General features: G+C 37.4%; 3 protein-coding genes across 8 annotated transcripts; 1 reads left to right on the forward strand and 2 right to left on the reverse strand.

Annotated features, from left to right (window-relative positions):
* Window positions 1–157: 157 nt before the first annotated feature.
* On the reverse strand, window positions 158–1,795 carry LOC110380486 (mRNA turnover protein 4 homolog). Its single transcript, XM_021340492.3, has 4 exons — window positions 1,595–1,795; window positions 1,196–1,440; window positions 731–979; window positions 158–411 (listed from the first exon to the last, which is right to left on the reverse strand). Exons 1-4 carry the CDS (start codon window positions 1,620–1,622, stop codon window positions 199–201), a joined length of 735 nt encoding a protein of 244 aa, XP_021196167.3. The 5' UTR covers window positions 1,623–1,795; the 3' UTR covers window positions 158–198.
* Window positions 1,796–2,745: 950 nt separating this feature from the next.
* On the forward strand, window positions 2,746–7,817 carry LOC110380469 (14-3-3 protein zeta). Of its 6 annotated transcripts, none has more exons than XM_021340470.2 (5): window positions 2,746–2,906; window positions 5,517–5,852; window positions 6,347–6,470; window positions 6,575–6,738; window positions 7,355–7,817. In XM_021340470.2, the coding sequence occupies exons 2-5, from the start codon at window positions 5,553–5,555 to the stop codon at window positions 7,508–7,510; spliced, it is 744 nt and encodes a 247-aa protein (XP_021196145.1). In that variant the 5' UTR covers window positions 2,746–2,906; window positions 5,517–5,552; the 3' UTR covers window positions 7,511–7,817. The 6 variants fall into 6 exon arrangements, with proteins under 6 accessions (XP_021196145.1, XP_021196150.1, XP_021196146.1 ...); XM_021340475.2 differs by lacking the exon at window positions 6,575–6,738 and adding an exon at window positions 6,833–6,996; XM_021340471.2 differs by lacking the exon at window positions 2,746–2,906 and adding an exon at window positions 3,038–3,197.
* Window positions 7,818–12,989: 5,172 nt separating this feature from the next.
* On the reverse strand, window positions 12,990–15,428 carry LOC110380492 (uncharacterized). The gene is made up of 2 exons (XM_021340499.3): window positions 14,990–15,428; window positions 12,990–14,427 (listed from the first exon to the last, which is right to left on the reverse strand). Exons 1-2 carry the CDS (start codon window positions 15,123–15,125, stop codon window positions 13,526–13,528), a joined length of 1,038 nt encoding a protein of 345 aa, XP_021196174.3. The 5' UTR covers window positions 15,126–15,428; the 3' UTR covers window positions 12,990–13,525.
* Between the last annotated feature and the right edge of the window lie 883 nt (window positions 15,429–16,311).

Raw genomic sequence — 16,311 nt, forward strand, 5'->3', positions numbered from 1 at the left:
AGTCATTATATGTTCACTGTTCCAGATAATTGAAAATAGTTTGTTTCAAGGAGAATTGTATAACAACTGGGGAAAGAAAGAATTGAGTAGAAAGAACTATCTGGGTAGTGAATGTAAGTGAAAACGTGAAGAACAGTCGCTAAATAAAACAGAAAGGTAGTATGTAAAACAATATAATTCTTTTACAGAACTCCTTTGCTATGTTTCATCCTCCTCCATGGCATCTCCATCCTCAGCATCCTCATCATCATCTTCATCATCATCGTCACTGGCTACATCTAAATCTTTATGGAATCCTTTGCCTTTAGTCCAGTGGCACTTTATCACAACTTTAAACTTCGCCATTTGTATCCCCAAAAGTTTTAATATACTTGCTTGCTCTGGTGTTAGAGGAACTCCTTTTTTACAAACCTAAAAAAATACATAATAATAAAGTTTAATTGTTTATATTTATAGCTAATTTCCCTGTCCTTCAACATTTCTTTTATTTATTAGTTAACATGCCACTAATATAAAAAACTGGCAGAGTGTGAGTTGGAACCCTAATAAAAGGTATAGTGAGTGTATTTGATGTGCTTGATCCATTGTCAGAGTAAAGCAGCTGAATTGATTGACATGGAATTTAGCCTGAAGACCAGCAACACTCTCAAGATGGCAAGGTTAGATTGATAGATAGATTATTCTTTATTGAGGTTGTACAGAAAGAAGCAGATATAACCATAAATCTTACCTGATATTCTTTAATGAGGTTTATAACACCTCTTTCTAGTGACGTAGGTAGCCCAAGTCGTCTTAAGTGCGGTTCTATTGTGTGTGAGAAGTCAGCAAGAGGGCCTTGTGGGAGAATAACATCTTTTGTAGCGACAAACCCTGCACGTGCATATTCAGCATCACGGAAGTCTTTGAACCATTGCAGAACTTCAGGTACATCCTTATTTGTCATCAATAAACCACATTGACCCTTAAGTCTCTTGGACAACTGAAAAAGACAATTAAAGAAAAGGAAATTATCAATTACATCTATTAAAATTTGAATGAAGAATTACATAAAATGTAACGTTGGATAGGTTTTTCAATGTTACCCATAAAAGATGATCTGAGAAATAAAATAGGGGAAAAAAATTAACTTCAAATATGGAACTCGCTTTGGTCCATATAAAATTTTCAAAAGTTTATCAGAGATAACACAACTCACCAGGTTCAATTGGTCTTCTGCTTCATCACTTTTAGTTCTTCCAAGTGCCACAGCCATGACTTTATTTTTACCAAAGAAGAATCTTGAGTCTTTCCACTCATTGCGCAAGTCTTTTAACTTTGTGTTGCGCATGTTATCAACAGTAAACAGAAATATATGTTCATATTTAGACAGAGAATTCCTTATTTCTTCTATTATTTTCTGTTTTAACAATAATCCTTTTTTGTTTGTTTTTGTTAGTGAAACTGAAATATTAAATGTTGATTGACATGTGAGTAAAATACACAAAAAATATAGCAGTAATATATTTATAACTTTTGTATTCAAGAGTTGCAAAAATAAAATACACGTAATAAAGAAAAATTGTGTGGCTTTATTTACTAAATTAGATTATCATACCTTTCTTATCCCTTTTTGATTTCGGCATTTTTGTTTGTAATATTTACTGCACGTTTATTATATAATGCTAGATACTTCTTAAATGATCTATTAACTAAAAGATGGTTTTAATGATTAGATCGAACACATACAATCTAACCTCAAAATTCTATGAAAGAAGCAAACATGCCTCAGAAAAGAAACATGCTCGCTCGACAAATGTCAAGTATGACGTCTAATTGACAAATGACGTTAAAAACATGACAGTGACAGTAGTCACTCGACAAAATTTTTGTCTTTAATTGTATTCTTTGTAAATCGACTAAATCTTCAGATTTATTCGATATACAAAGTCGTCAAAATATGCATAATAATAACGATGCGATATATATACAGAAAAAATATTCCTCATACCTTTTTAGTAAAGAACGAATTTAAGACGAACTCATTTTGATCATGTTCAAGAACTCCTGACACTGTTGTTGTATGCAAGAATGTTCGAGAAGTGGATATAGTATTAATGCCCATTTTCACCAACAAATACCTAAATTAAGGGATCCCCTAAGAGCATTTACGGAACACTTAATAAGAATTCCGTTTCACCAAAAAGACAAACGGGACCCTATTACAAAGACTTCGCTGTCTGTCATCACGCTATATCTCGTACCCCGTGATATTTAGTCATTCTTCGCCCGACACTTCTAACTAGTTGAGTGATTGATTTAGGGGTGCAAAAAGTAAGGCCGGTGTTTTGGTGTTCATAAAGATTTGCCCAGTCATATGCTTTTCAGATTTCTTCATTACATGGTGATGGCGATATAATCTGAGATATGCTTCTCTGAGATCGTCTTCGATTCACCACCGTTAAACTACTTCCATTGTTATAAAATATCATAAATGCATTTTCATATTTTAGTGTAGGAATCAACAACCATAGCATGTGCGTAACACCTGAGATTTTACTTTGAGATCAAGACAGTTTTTAACAAGTCATTCAAAAGTTGCGCGCTTTTATCATCACTTCCTGTTACAAAACGAAGATACCTATTATGTACCATGATTTCTGTTCACTATTTGTTATCTCTTTTATATCGCCGTGTATTAGAAAGAGTGCGCAATACATTCGAAATACGTACTAAATGTGAATACGTAGCACTGAACTACGCTTCCATCGTAGTAATCCAAGATGGCCGACTCGTAATGTGAACCCTGTTCCGTTTTTGTTTCCCCTCTGGCCCCGCTGCCGTCAGTGTAGTATATCGTTCACCGCAAGACAAAAACCGATATTGTGTTGTAATTTGCTGGTTTAATTACTTTATTTCCCTTCCAACAAGTAAGTGTATTAAAATTATACTAAGTGGATGTAATTTTATGTGTTTATCTTGAAGTGTCTATGTTTAAAATTCGTTTTCTCACAAATCTGTGACTGTGACGCATAGAAGGAGTGCCCCTTTGCAGCAGCCATTTTGCCCGAGCCGGCGACACGATTTCGCGGTGCGGTTAGATATAATTCTAAATTTTTGTAATCGGGATTTATGTCCTTCTCAAAGGATTTACATTTATTAAGTACGTTGTAGTTTATACGTTAGTTATAATAAGAGTTTGCATACGACGAGATCGCCGCGTAAGTTGGATTTTTAGCTCTTATTTCATTTTCTTCATGATACGTGACTGAATTATATTTTTGGACAATTCATCAGGAACATGCAGATTGATTGTAAACTAACGATGTGATTTATATTTTATTCGTTAATTCATTTAGATCCGTTAGTAGTGCGTGGGTATCTTGAACGTTGGCGTATTCATAGAGGCAGCTAGCGATCACACTAGTGCGTCGTAATTTCGCCGTGCGTAGTCATGCCGTTATCTTGGTCAATTCAATAACTGTGTAATGTCATTGGAGGTAGTGCCAGTACATATTTAAAGGTAATTACTATCTACTTAACTTCGATGACATTCCACGAAAGTTAACGTTAATTACGTTGTGTAGGTAATTTGGTATACCTAGGTTGTAACTGTTAGACATTCAATATTTGATCTAACGTTAGTGTCATTAGCTTCGATTAACTTACATCGCTTTTCAGAAACCTAGGCACGTGCGTGACATTGAGTCGACAGCACAATGCTCTCGTGTTTGTGATACTGGATAATTATATTGTATATTATTATAACAAGGCTTACCTATGTTAATAAGTTAGTGAATAGTTTTCCTCATATTCGTTTCACATAGTATGAGATCTATACATAGGTAGGGCTCTTTCAGAAGTTTTCTATTCCATCATTGACTTGCACAAGTACTTTGTTGGTTATTTAGTAGATTATATTCATCTCATTTCATAGTTTTAATCCAGGTATATTAGCAAATTTTCATAGAGAATCAAAAACAATGTGGTTGACATTCTACATGCATTGTAAACGAGGTAGTCAGTTTGGACAATTTCAAATGATTTTATCATTATCAACCAAGTGGGCCATAAATGTCATTGGTTGATGGTAAAAAAATATAAAGTTCTTCGTAAGGCTTGATAGAATCTATACCCGAGTAAAACATTTGGCTAGACTTGGACATAACTTGGCATCCTAGCAAAAATTAATGTTTTATCTATGGCTTAAGTACGGGGCTCGGTGCTCTTGTGATATTACCCCATGCCAACTCTTAATTTGTAATAAAGTATCTACTTGAAAAAATGAATAAATCTAAAGTAAGTTCTCAGTTGTAACTGCTACATTTGTTATGACACATTGCCCTTCAGAGATTGACATCATGCTAAGTAATGACTGATACATACCTACCTACACTATTTTATTAGAAGACTAATAGACTGCCATCTCTAGGTATACATTAATAATTATTTGTTTAAGATTTATGTGGGTAAATGTAGCATAATTGCTTTTTTTCTTGATAGAAATACTGATGCATTCAGTTTAAAGCTATTTTTACAAAATGATGAAATTTTGTTTCATTAGCCGGATAACATCACAAATGGGTTTGATATCATGTTTGTGTATGAATTATGTCAAAATGAGCCCTTAGGAACTTGACTGTTCTGTATTACATCAGCTTTTGCATTACATTTGAAATACCCCCCTCTAAACAATTTGGCTACCTGTACAAAACATTCCTCCTTTATTACTCAATCCTTTCATCTCTGTAGATTGATGTCTTTTCATGAGTCATCTGCCAAAAAATATAATTGAATTGAGAAGCTCCTCCTATTTTTTGAAGTTGGTTAATAAGGACTATAGATATTACTACTGTATTTGGTCTAACTTAAGCAAAATCATTTTTAATCAATATTATTGATTTTTATTATAAATTGCTTTTATATTTTTGATGTGTTAACAGTATTATTCATTATTCAAAAATTTGATGAAATAATAGAACCAAACAACTTAAATATTATAGATAGTAATACTAGAGCCTCGCGTAAAAAGCTATAGGTAGGTAGATAGGGGTAGCGTGAGGTAGGCGCCGGGCGGACGGGCGCGGTGCACGAGGGGCGTACGGTGGGGGTGAGGGGTGTGTGCAATCGTCGCGCTAGTCGTATTTCGTCTGGAGTGTTTATCCCGCGTCGCCGGATCAATACTGTTGGCGCAGTGGCGGTGACCAAGCGGCGGCGCGGCGACACGGCGCGTGCCTAGCCTGCTAGTAGCTTGAGTCTGTGAGATGCTGTCAAACCGAGCGGACGCCGCGTCGATGTCGCGTTTGGCGTGAAAGGTGCTCTTTGAGCTTCGTTGAATTTTCATATTGCGCTAGTGCGCCCGCGAGCCTCTACCCAAGGTGCGACTTCCATCCATCCATGATGACACATACCCTATAAGCGATTCGCTTCGGTGAAAGTGACGCCCAAACGATTAGTCTTTCTGATAAACCTTAGGTAATTGCGATCCGCCATTTGTTTTCGAGTCAAATTGTTTATTCGTGGTTCATACTTAATTGCAGGGGCATCAGTGAATTAATCCTCTCCCATCGTCCACGATGTCCGTCGACAAGGAGGAACTGGTGCAACGCGCCAAGCTGGCGGAGCAGGCTGAACGATATGACGACATGGCGGCCGCGATGAAAGAAGTCACGGAAACCGGCGTCGAGCTGAGCAATGAGGAAAGGAACCTGCTTTCCGTTGCTTACAAAAATGTCGTGGGCGCTCGACGATCGTCATGGCGCGTTATCTCCTCCATTGAACAGAAAACCGAAGGCTCGGAAAGAAAACAACAGATGGCAAAAGAATATAGGGTTAAAGTAGAAAAAGAGCTCAGAGAAATCTGCTACGATGTTTTGGTAAGTTTCATTCATTATGTAGTATTTTAGATTGTTCCTCTTTAGGATAGGTAACTTCTTCGTCAGCGTGGTTATCAATTCACTTCGGAATTTATCCCAAAGTTAGTAAGATTAACGTCAGTTGCTGTCATCCTACACGAATGACGTCATGATATTTGCGCCTCGCCAATTTGAGGGGTGATGCAAGCGATCGTTGCCGTGGTCATTTCCTCCGCAGTCATAACGTTTTTGTTAATCATGGGCGTTATAATGTTGGGTAGCACGTGAGAGCATACAGGGCGCGGTGCGGAGTTTTCGCGGACCGGGAGGGTGGGGTGACGTATTGCGCCGCGTCATTGCGCGCGCTGCTATCCCATTTTCGTTCGTTGCCCTGACTCTAAACTATATTATGTATTAATTAAAGTTCAATTTTTTTGCTAGTCTCAACACAAACATTAACAACTAAGGATTTTAACAAAAAGCAACATTCAATTTTTACTTTCTTTTTGTTTCAGGGTTTACTTGACAAGCACCTTATTCCTAAAGCTAGTAATCCAGAAAGTAAAGTATTTTACCTTAAAATGAAGGGTGATTACTATAGGTACCTTGCAGAAGTGGCCACAGGAGAAACCAGAAATTGTAAGTATTAAACCAATCACAAGTTGTATTATATACTCAAATGATTTATAGGTCTAATGTACCTGTTTTATTATGCAGTAAGTTAACATCACTTTACATTACAGCTGTTGTAGAGGATTCACAGAAAGCATACCAAGACGCTTTCGAGATCAGCAAGGCGAAAATGCAGCCCACACACCCAATAAGGCTGGGTCTGGCGTTAAATTTCTCCGTCTTCTATTATGAGATATTAAATTCACCAGACAAAGCGTGTCAGCTCGCCAAACAGGTCATTATTTGTGTCAGTTACGCATAGGCTCTGTGCTGGCTGGCACGAGAGGGATGTGCAGGCTAGGCATATTAATGTACTCGCTTGTCCCCAGCCGTCGTGGAGGACTCGCAGAAGGCCTACCAAGAAGCGTTCGACATTGCTAAAGCCAAAATGCAACCGACCCACCCCATCAGGCTCGGCCTTGCGCTCAACTTTTCCGTGTTTTATTACGAGATAATCAACTCCCCTGCGCGAGCGTGCCACTTAGCTAAACAGGTTTTATCATAAAAAAGAAAATTAGTGTGTGAAAGACCAAAGTATTATAATATACTAACTGTAAAGTTCTTGCTAGTGCATTTTTCTTGTTCAGTTTGCATGAACATTAAAAAAAATAAAATTCGTTTCAAAATTAGACGTAATCTCATAGATTAAAGAACTAATAATTATATATTAGCATGGCCGTGTGAAAAGCAATTAACCCTTAATCCTCGATCCAGCCAGCATCAGAGTGTTTATTCCAAACTCTTAAAAGAGTTAGTTAATCATCCCACAAAGGGAATGATATTCAATTTATTGATGTCTCATTACTGTAACACTTGAGGTCAAATACTAATGAAGATTTGTGTTCTTTCAGGCGTTCGATGATGCGATTGCCGAATTAGACACACTCAATGAAGACTCGTACAAAGACTCGACACTGATCATGCAGTTGCTGCGAGACAACCTGACGCTGTGGACGTCAGACACGCAAGGCGATGGCGACGAGCCCGCCGAGGGCGGCGACAACTAATCTCGCGCCGCGCTCACTCCCAGCACACGCATTTGTTCTCATTGGTGTTTTATAAGAAAACGAGTAACATTCGAGAACGCCGCGCGGCGCGGGTCCACCGCCGCTGATGCGAGCCGTCGCTTGTAAAAAAATGTTAAAAATGTCGTTCGCAGCGGACCTTCACGTTCCGTCTAAAATTAAATGTTATGTGTCATCTTTGACGGTTTTGTATTTCTGTATTTACACTGGATTACAGATATCGAGCTGACCCGATGAATATAAATATTTATAACTTAAGTTATTAAAATTACGGTTTCTTAAGTTAAAAGTGTTTTCCTTTCAATATAAACTAAAAACATAACAGCCTGGTCGGCCCCAAATTAACATTCCTTTCGCCGCATGTCCGCAGTGAAATGGAGATCATGATGGTGAATGTTTAAAAATTATGCTATTCGTTATTTAAAATTTGTTAAAGTACGCCCAAAACTGACCCAATGAAATCAAAAATTTTCATCAAATAATAAATCAACCTGTATAATGGCTGTACCAAATTAAGGGCACAAAAAACTTGTTAGTGTCTTTCGTGGTTTTTGTGATGTCTTCTAACATTTTGAATATTACCAAAGGAACTTTTAATTGTTGACATTAACCATTTTGTTGTGCCCATCACCAATACCTAATTATAATAGCATTCTGAATTTTCAGGCATTTATTAGCAAAATAGTTTTTGTGATGGCCAATATTGTAACATTTCTGCTGCATTTTATCAGCCATTAATCTATTATATTTTTCATGTTTTCACCAATAAACTTTTGTATTAAATACAATTTTTAGTTTTAGAACCAATATTTAAATAAAACGCCACCTAATACCCCAAAGATGTTTGTGTAAAGTTACTAAGAGAACTAGTGATATTAATGACCCTAAAACGCAAGAAAATAACTAACAATGGGATAACTCTACATTAAGAAAATACAAAATTTTTAATTCATTAATGAATAAATAGGTTATAAACTGAATATAAATGAAGTCTAATAGAATTATCCAAAAATACTGGATCTCGAAAGCCCTTGTATATAGCTATCGTCCGTAATTCTGGCTGTAAACCCGTACCTACTTCTGTCGTGGGTTCGCCGAAGTGGGTATTGATATCAGGGGGCTTTTCGGAAAACCTACAACTAAGGAAATATTTAACTTATCGATCGATAATAGGCAGTAGAAAGATCTACTTTGTTTTCATCAACCCTCAAAAAGCTCTAAGAGCAGTTTGACTTAGGTATACTACGACAAGTCGACATAGGTGTCTATCTCGCTCGGTGCTAAAGTAGCGGAAGCTGCAGCATAAGCCGACGAAATAGTCATTGATTCAGAATCGCTTGAACAAGACAATTGGCCTAGCAAATGTATGGCAAAAAAAACCTTCCGAGGACTTGTATGATCAGCCAAATTAAAACAGTACGTTTTGCAACTGCTCTACTACAATACTCCTGCCATAGATGAACCAACATGGGCCTATTTTGGCACCCAGAACCATAGAATTGATTCCTCTACCTTTTGAAGATTGGCTGTGAGTAGGGCTGCCATCCGTCCGGGTTTCCCCGGATTTGTCCTCGTTTGTAGGCCGTCCGGGGACCGTCCGGGCGGGGTTTCATGTAAGGAAGCGCCTCATTGAATTTAAGTATATGTTAATAGTAAATGGATTACAAATTAGGTATTATTTTGTTTTAAAAATATTCGTTCGGGGTAAAAATGCGATTTACGCCAAATGTCCGGGTTTTTTTAACGTTTGTCCGGGTTTGGCAAAATTCGAGATGGCAGCCCTAGCTGTGAGTGGCAGATATTATGTGGTTGAGTCCAAAACACGGATAGGCTAGGTGCCTGTATAGCGTGACCCTGTATGTATCAAACACCTATCAAGAACCGCGAAATTTTGAAAAAATATTTCAATGTTAAATGATCAAAATCAAGAAACAACTAATATACATTGATTTCGAGGAAAGCACACTTATTTACACATACAAAAGATGGTCCGTTTAGGCTGCCTGTCCACCGGAGCGGAGCTAGGCTGCGAAGTGGAGAAACTGAGAAATATTAACCAATAGGATTGAGGAGCGGAGATTTTGTGCAATCCTATTGGTTAATATTTCTCAGTTTCTCCACTTCGCAGCCTAGCTCCGCTCCGGTGGACAGGCAGCCTAAACGGGTAAAATCGCGGGGAACACCTTGTATTAGGTACTTAATATAATATGTATGTATGTTCAATAGAGTCGGTTAATGAGATGCGTAAAATCTAGTGCTTATTTACTTTACGGGAATATTATGCTAGTGGCACTTCATCGGTTTTTGAACTTGATCGGAATACTGTAAGCGGATTTGCATTTTTTTATTTCCAGTACGTGGGTACTTATTTGAAACCTGGATTAGGATTAGGTAACCTGTTCTTTCTTTCACTTAACAGATTTAGTGACACTATTTCATCATCTGCCTAGTCTTTTCCCAAGAATGTTATTTTGGTCGGCTTCCAGTCTATCCGGATAAAGTTATGTGCAAGAGCTTTACATGGCCTCTCCGACCTCCTCCACCTAGTTACCGGGACATCCTGCTGAATATCCCGTGTGCGTTCGCGCAGCGGAATGTTGTTGAATTTAAAGATTTTAATTATGCAGATAATTAGTGTAAGACGTCCTATAATTGTGTATGGTAAATAAAAATTTGTGTATGCAGCCATTGTGGAGAAATTCACCAAAAACAGATTCCGCTGGGCGAACGTTGGCGAACGTTGTCCTGGCGGAACTTTTTAATCCATAGACTTTGTGTGTCCGAAAATTAGTGTGTATTTGTGTATAATTGATTATGTATGAATGAAATCAGTGCATGCAAAACTTCGGAGAAATTCAAGTTTCCGCTACGCGAACGTTTGCCATTAGCTAGTTTTCATATAAAGCGCTTACATAGAGAGCTGTAGATTTTTACATACGTTGTTTTGAATTTGTTTATATTTGTTTAAAAAACAGATTTAGAAAAAGTCGTAGGGTTTAAAAGATAAAAATATAAACGTAAAATACACTTATTAGGTTTTAGTTCTTAAAGTATGCAGTTTGGGGTCTAGATTTTCACGTTTACACAAACCTTGTAAGTGTCTCCAACATGTTGCCAAGTATCAATGATGGTCCGTTAGTAATTAAAAAGTTATAGGATATTTTACCATGAATAGATCACTGTTTACAAAGCAGTCGAATATCACGACGTTCTAAAGGAATTGCATGGTAAAATGTATGCCAATAATTAGTTTAATCATTCAGCTATTCACTTGCAAAATTTCATGTCATTAAATTCAGTAATTAAAGAAAGACAATTATAATACTGACTAGCATCGAAACCCTACATAATCCGACCAAGTTCGGATAGGCACTTCTACGGTAAAAATAAATCTTCAATTAATAAGTACTTCTCTATTTAAATATACGTGTACAAAAATATTTTTATTATTATTACTTACATAAATTACTTGACTACGTGATTAAAAATAACGTTAATAAACGTTACGTATTTTAACTAAAATGTCGTAGATAGTGGCATTATTATTAAAAAAATATTTTTCATTCAAGAAATGCGATTGTTTTATTTTTTCCTAACGCTTGTGTACGCAACTGTACCATATTAATAAATATACTAACCTTCCAAGTTAAGAACGTTGCTTAGACATATGGCACGGCCGCTTTTTTGTAACTATCCGAACTTGGTCGGATTATGTAGGGTTTCGTTGCTCCGTCAGTATTATAATTGTCTTTCTTTAATTACTGAATTTAATGACATGAAATTTTGCAAGTGAATAGTTGAATGATTAAACTAATTATTGGCATACATTTTACCATGCAATTCCTTTAGAACGTCGTGATATTCGACTGCTTTGTAAACAGTGATCTGTTCATGGTAAAATATCCTATAACTTTTTAATTACTAACGGAACATCATTGATACTTAGCAACATGTTGGAGACACTTACAAGGTTTGTGTAAACGTGAAAATCTAGACCCCACACTGCATACTTTAAGAACTAAGACCTAATAAGTGTATTTTACGTTTATATTTTATCTTTTAAACCCTACGACTTTTCTAAATCTGTTTTTTAAACAAATATAAACAAATTCAAAACAACGTATGTAAAAATCTACAGCTCTCTATGTAAGCGCTTTATATGAAAACTAGCTAATGGCCAAACGTTCGCGTAGCGGAAACTTGAATTTCTCCGAAGTTTATGCATGCACTGATTTCATTCATACATAATCAATTATACACAAATACACACTAATTTTCGGACACATCTCTTTTCTTCTAAAGTCTATGGATTAAAAAAAGTTCCGCCAGGACAACGTTCGCCAACGTTCGCCCAGCGGAATCTGTTTTTGGTGAATTTCTCCACAATGGCTGCATACACAAATTTTTATTTACCATACACAATTATAGGACGTCTTACACTAATTATCTGCATAATTAAAATCTTTAAATTCAACAACATTCCGCTGCGCGAACGCACACGAATATCCCTTTGCTAAGACTGGCTAGTGGGCAAAGATCTTCAAAAGACAGTCACGACCCACAATTTAACGTGCCATCGGAAACACGGAAGAAAGGTTATAACAAGGGGCCACTCATCCACGAACCGACCGCGTCAAGCGTTGCTTTACCTTGTGTCCGCGCGGCTGTTGCTTAGCCACGGGCGGGCTCGTCCTGAGTCTTAGCAAATGACGTCGTCGCAAATGATTTGCAAAACATAGTTCTAGGTCAACGAGTGTTTAGATTCCATTGAGGATTTTGAGAGAATCGGAATGCATTTTTACAGAATAAATGACTGTCCCTTCCCTCTATAATTTCGTTTACGTACAATTAGAAGTTTGATTCTTCCAAAGCCTTATGGGGTTTTATGGAACAGTATAAGGTTTAACTGGATAAATACTTTCATGCATTCTCAAAATAATGTAGATACTTTAAAGACTCCTTGATAAGCAAATTTTTCAAAGTAGGTAATAGTTGCTTTTAAAGTTTTAATTAATTAATTATAACGTTTTATTTTCTTTGAATAAGTGCCTACAAAAAACCGTGTCTATTTCTTATGATCGAGTTTATATCAGTCAGTCCCTACAAGTAAAACGACGGCCCTTGGCGAATAATCTGGAAAATCTATAAGGTAGGTTGCTATGTTGGTACTGCGGTTATTAAAATCAATAAAACCGTGAACTCCAAAATAGTTATTTGGCACTTGGTAGCAGTTGGTATATTAGTGCTTGTTGCATGACATCACCCGGGTCTGGGGTGGTTCGGGGGAGCGAGACAGACCCACCCCCGTTTACCTCGAGTTGCGTTTATTTGCGGAGTGCATTACATTGTCTGGATACTACATAACATGAAGTAGATGCTACCTACTAACTGCACCTTTAGGTTATAGTACACATACACAGTAAGCTTAGGTCCTGTTGTCCTGTTTAAAAAAGTAAAGAACTTTATTTTTATGATTTTTATTAAAAATTGGTATAAAATAGACAGCTTTTAAAAATATAAGTAGCCTACATTATAAGTATATTTTAAAATCGAAATATTCTCTTTTCTGCAATCAAGCAGAACTTAATAATAGCATTGATTATTACAAAATAAAAAGTATTTTACAAAAATAGAAAAATAACTAAAACAGTGTTCCTGATTTAGACATAGGTATCCTGTGGATCTTATAGGGTAACATTTGATATGTAGGCGTAAGGTCAGGCACTAAGGGTGAACTTTGGTAAAGTAGGTAGGTTTATAAAGGTACGTTCTTAGATCTAAGTAGCTTTTTTACTCAATGGCACTTACACAACTAAGACCTTTTTACTCGCACTAAGCAAATGCAGCATAGCGTTTGTTATGTTAATCCTTGGTTTCCTTTAATACCACTACATTTCACAAACTTTCAAATGCAACCTTGTTTAAATGCTGCATACACTACACCGTGAATAATATATCACCTCATCAGAGTTTGCAACTTTAGAAACGTTTTCATAATCACACATTATCTGCACTTGTATAGGATCCGAAAGAAAACGACTTCCTGACACGCGGCAGTAGCACTATGCTGAGCAATGGACGGACTAATGTGGCGAGTATGTACGTACTGCTGGCTGCTACGTTTACAGATGTCATGTCTGCAGTATGAGCCAAGGATGTCTCGTTACCTTGCAATGATTTCGAGTATATATTGAAAGCAGTGACAATCGACCGAGGACTACACAATACCATGTAAACGACAATAAGCCACAAAGATAACTTAAGAGCTGCAATAGATTCAAAGTATTCAATTCGAGACATTATTTTTTCATTCTTTAATTTAATGATGACTAGAACAGCAGCAGTACCCATAATGATTAGGGGTAAAAAAAGATTAAACATAGCTAACATCGAGTACATATGCAGACGTTGACTGGTGTCGACTATGGTGCATAGCACAGCATCCCTTTCTAGGTGCACTGTAGTGGCCAATACAAATTCTGGAACGCTTAATGAAATAGCCAGTACCCAAACAAATACTGATGGTTGAGTTACTGAGATTCTACGATCAGAGAGTCTGTAATCTAGGTTCATAGTTCTGGGTGGAGTCGAAGAGTCACTGCTTGTCACCAAACTATGGCGTGAACACCTTATTTCTTCATCTTCATCCTGTGCGTTTCGTTTCATTCGTTTTGCAATTGCCTTTTCTTCAATGTTTATGGTGGCCAGCGAGTGTAGAGCAATAGTTGCTACTAGATAGGATGCTGCCGTTGATGCAAACACGTTCAGTCCTCGATAGGCGACACAGCCATGATTACCGAAGTCCCATGATCTGCTATTGTAAGACCATAGCTCAGGTCCTATTGATGCTCCGAGTATAAAGTCAGCTATAGCCAATTGTAGAATGATGGTAAGCAAACCTGAAACACAAACAAAACAATAAAACGTCAGACAATGTGTTACCTATAATCATGTGAAGGTACCTAAGACCATATATAATTTCCTATGTAAATGAGTAATAATACATACACCACATACTTAGGGAAAATCCTTTTCTGTAGGTACCTACCATATATTTAGAAATTTTCAGAAAGGAACCTAATTATTGTATTTATGTATTGCGTTTTTAGAAATCTTATAGTTGAACCATCTGCAAGACCTTCATAATCTTGGAAGAGAGTTTATATTACCGATTGACGATATTAATTACTTAATTGCAGTTTTAAATACCTAAGTAGAAACATTTGTGTTGTTAGGACAAATGATAAGATGATACAGACAACTGGAGAAACGACACTGAAATAGAATTAGTTGGGCACCATAACTTCAGCTGTTTAACTATGTAACTTGTTGATACTTCGTGGATAATAACGTCATATTATATCAAAGTACTTAATGAATACTACAAACACTATTGAAAAGATATGCATGTCTGCGGACCAGGGGACTGTTATAAAAGTATTATCAAACAAGTTTGTTTACCAGTCCGCGAGGTTTTGAAGAGCGCAGCGAGCACCGAGCAGTTGGCGAGAGCGGCAGCGCCGGCGACGCACGCGACGTACGCGGCGAGCGCGAGCGGCGGGAGGAGCGGCTCGGCCGAGTGCGCGCGCTCCGACATGGCGTCGGCTGTCCGGGACTGTATCGGGATCAATGACTCGCGCCTCGGGGCCGCTGCGTCACCCGCGTTCTCCGCCGTCCCTCGGTTTTTTTTTTCAGTAGTGATTCACCGCTGTCCGAACATGTGCACCACACTAGGGCGCGCGAAATTGCTAACGATGTGAGGTATTTCTTGTCCTTACTGCGACGCACAATTTCTTAATATAAGTCTATCTAACTGGCCTGCACAGCAAGTCGTCAACTTGTCGTATGTTATTCTCGCCGACCAAGTGTGCAAATAACGTAATACTCGTAAAAGGGCTGTGTGCGCGTGCTGTAAGTTCATTATTATTCTGCGTTCGCAAACAACTACCGGCGACGGCGCCCGCATCGAGGAGTCACTCCTCCTAACTTGAGCATATCTACTTACACTCAAGTATATTCTTGGCATTTGCTGATTGATAGAGGGTGTTAGTTATATGCGCGGATGAATGATCAACCACATCAATAGGACATCAATGTAATTTGTAATTCATTCTTTATGAAAGGTTTTTATTAATCAACATAATGACTTTAAACAATTAACAAGTAGTAAGGTATTTCATGTACCTAAGGGACAGGAACTTTACCTATAATATAATATCTATGTTAAGCATTCAGGATTAAGCAGAACATCAAGTTCTAAATAGGCTAAGGCTAATACATACCACTTTAAAGGCACATGTATCTACGTACAGTCCATGAAGAGTCGGTAAAGCTGACAAAGAAACTGCGAAGCATAGGTACATACCTTAAAATTCTAGTTGAAGAGATTTATTTTTTGGCCAGTTTACTGTAGCTGACCCAAACTCATTGTACAGGAGGGTGCGCAGATATTATGGTGTCATGATTATCATCTATGATATATTAAAGATAATACCATTATCAGGCGGAGTTTAAACTGCAGGGCACTGGACATCAAGTAGACATCTTCCGAGCCCTCGATGATAACGGAGACGAGGGTCCGGCATAGCACTTTGTGCTCTTCGGGAGCATAAGTTCAGATTAAAATATGCTCTAGTTCAGAGAGTACACAGAAACATGTCTGTGGAGAAGGAATAAAGGTGAAGAAAAACATCTTGCATGTACAAGTTATTAAATTAAATACTTATATTTATTTTAGAAAAATTGATACAAATTATTTAAAAGTGGTCTATAAAAATCTGCAA

The sequence above is a fragment of the Helicoverpa armigera genome, chromosome 3 (assembly GCF_030705265.1).
Source record: "Helicoverpa armigera isolate CAAS_96S chromosome 3, ASM3070526v1, whole genome shotgun sequence".
In the NCBI taxonomy this organism is placed as follows: domain Eukaryota; kingdom Metazoa; phylum Arthropoda; class Insecta; order Lepidoptera; family Noctuidae; genus Helicoverpa; species Helicoverpa armigera.

Excerpts from the sequence above, each read along its gene's own strand:
- LOC110380486 (XM_021340492.3), bottom strand. The coding sequence starts at position 1,622 with ATGCCGAAATCAAAAAGGGATAAGAAAG. Across the intron at positions 980-1,195 it reads CAGAAGACCAATTGAACCTG|TTGTCCAAGAGACTTAAGGG; the intron begins GTGAGTTGTGTT and ends TGTCTTTTTCAG. Across the intron at positions 412-730 it reads ACCTCATTAAAGAATATCAG|GTTTGTAAAAAAGGAGTTCC; the intron begins GTAAGATTTATG and ends GTATTTTTTTAG.
- LOC110380469 (XM_021340470.2), top strand. The coding sequence starts at position 5,553 with ATGTCCGTCGACAAGGAGGAACTGGTGCAACGCGCCAAGCTGGCGGAG. Across the intron at positions 6,471-6,574 it reads CACAGGAGAAACCAGAAATT|CTGTTGTAGAGGATTCACAG; the intron begins GTAAGTATTAAA and ends TTTACATTACAG. Across the intron at positions 6,739-7,354 it reads CGTGTCAGCTCGCCAAACAG|GCGTTCGATGATGCGATTGC; the intron begins GTCATTATTTGT and ends GTGTTCTTTCAG.
- LOC110380492 (XM_021340499.3), bottom strand. The coding sequence starts at position 15,125 with ATGTCGGAGCGCGCGCACTCGGCCGAGCCGCTCCTCCCGCCGCTCGCG. Across the intron at positions 14,428-14,989 it reads CTTCAAAACCTCGCGGACTG|GTTTGCTTACCATCATTCTA; the intron begins GTAAACAAACTT and ends TTTGTGTTTCAG.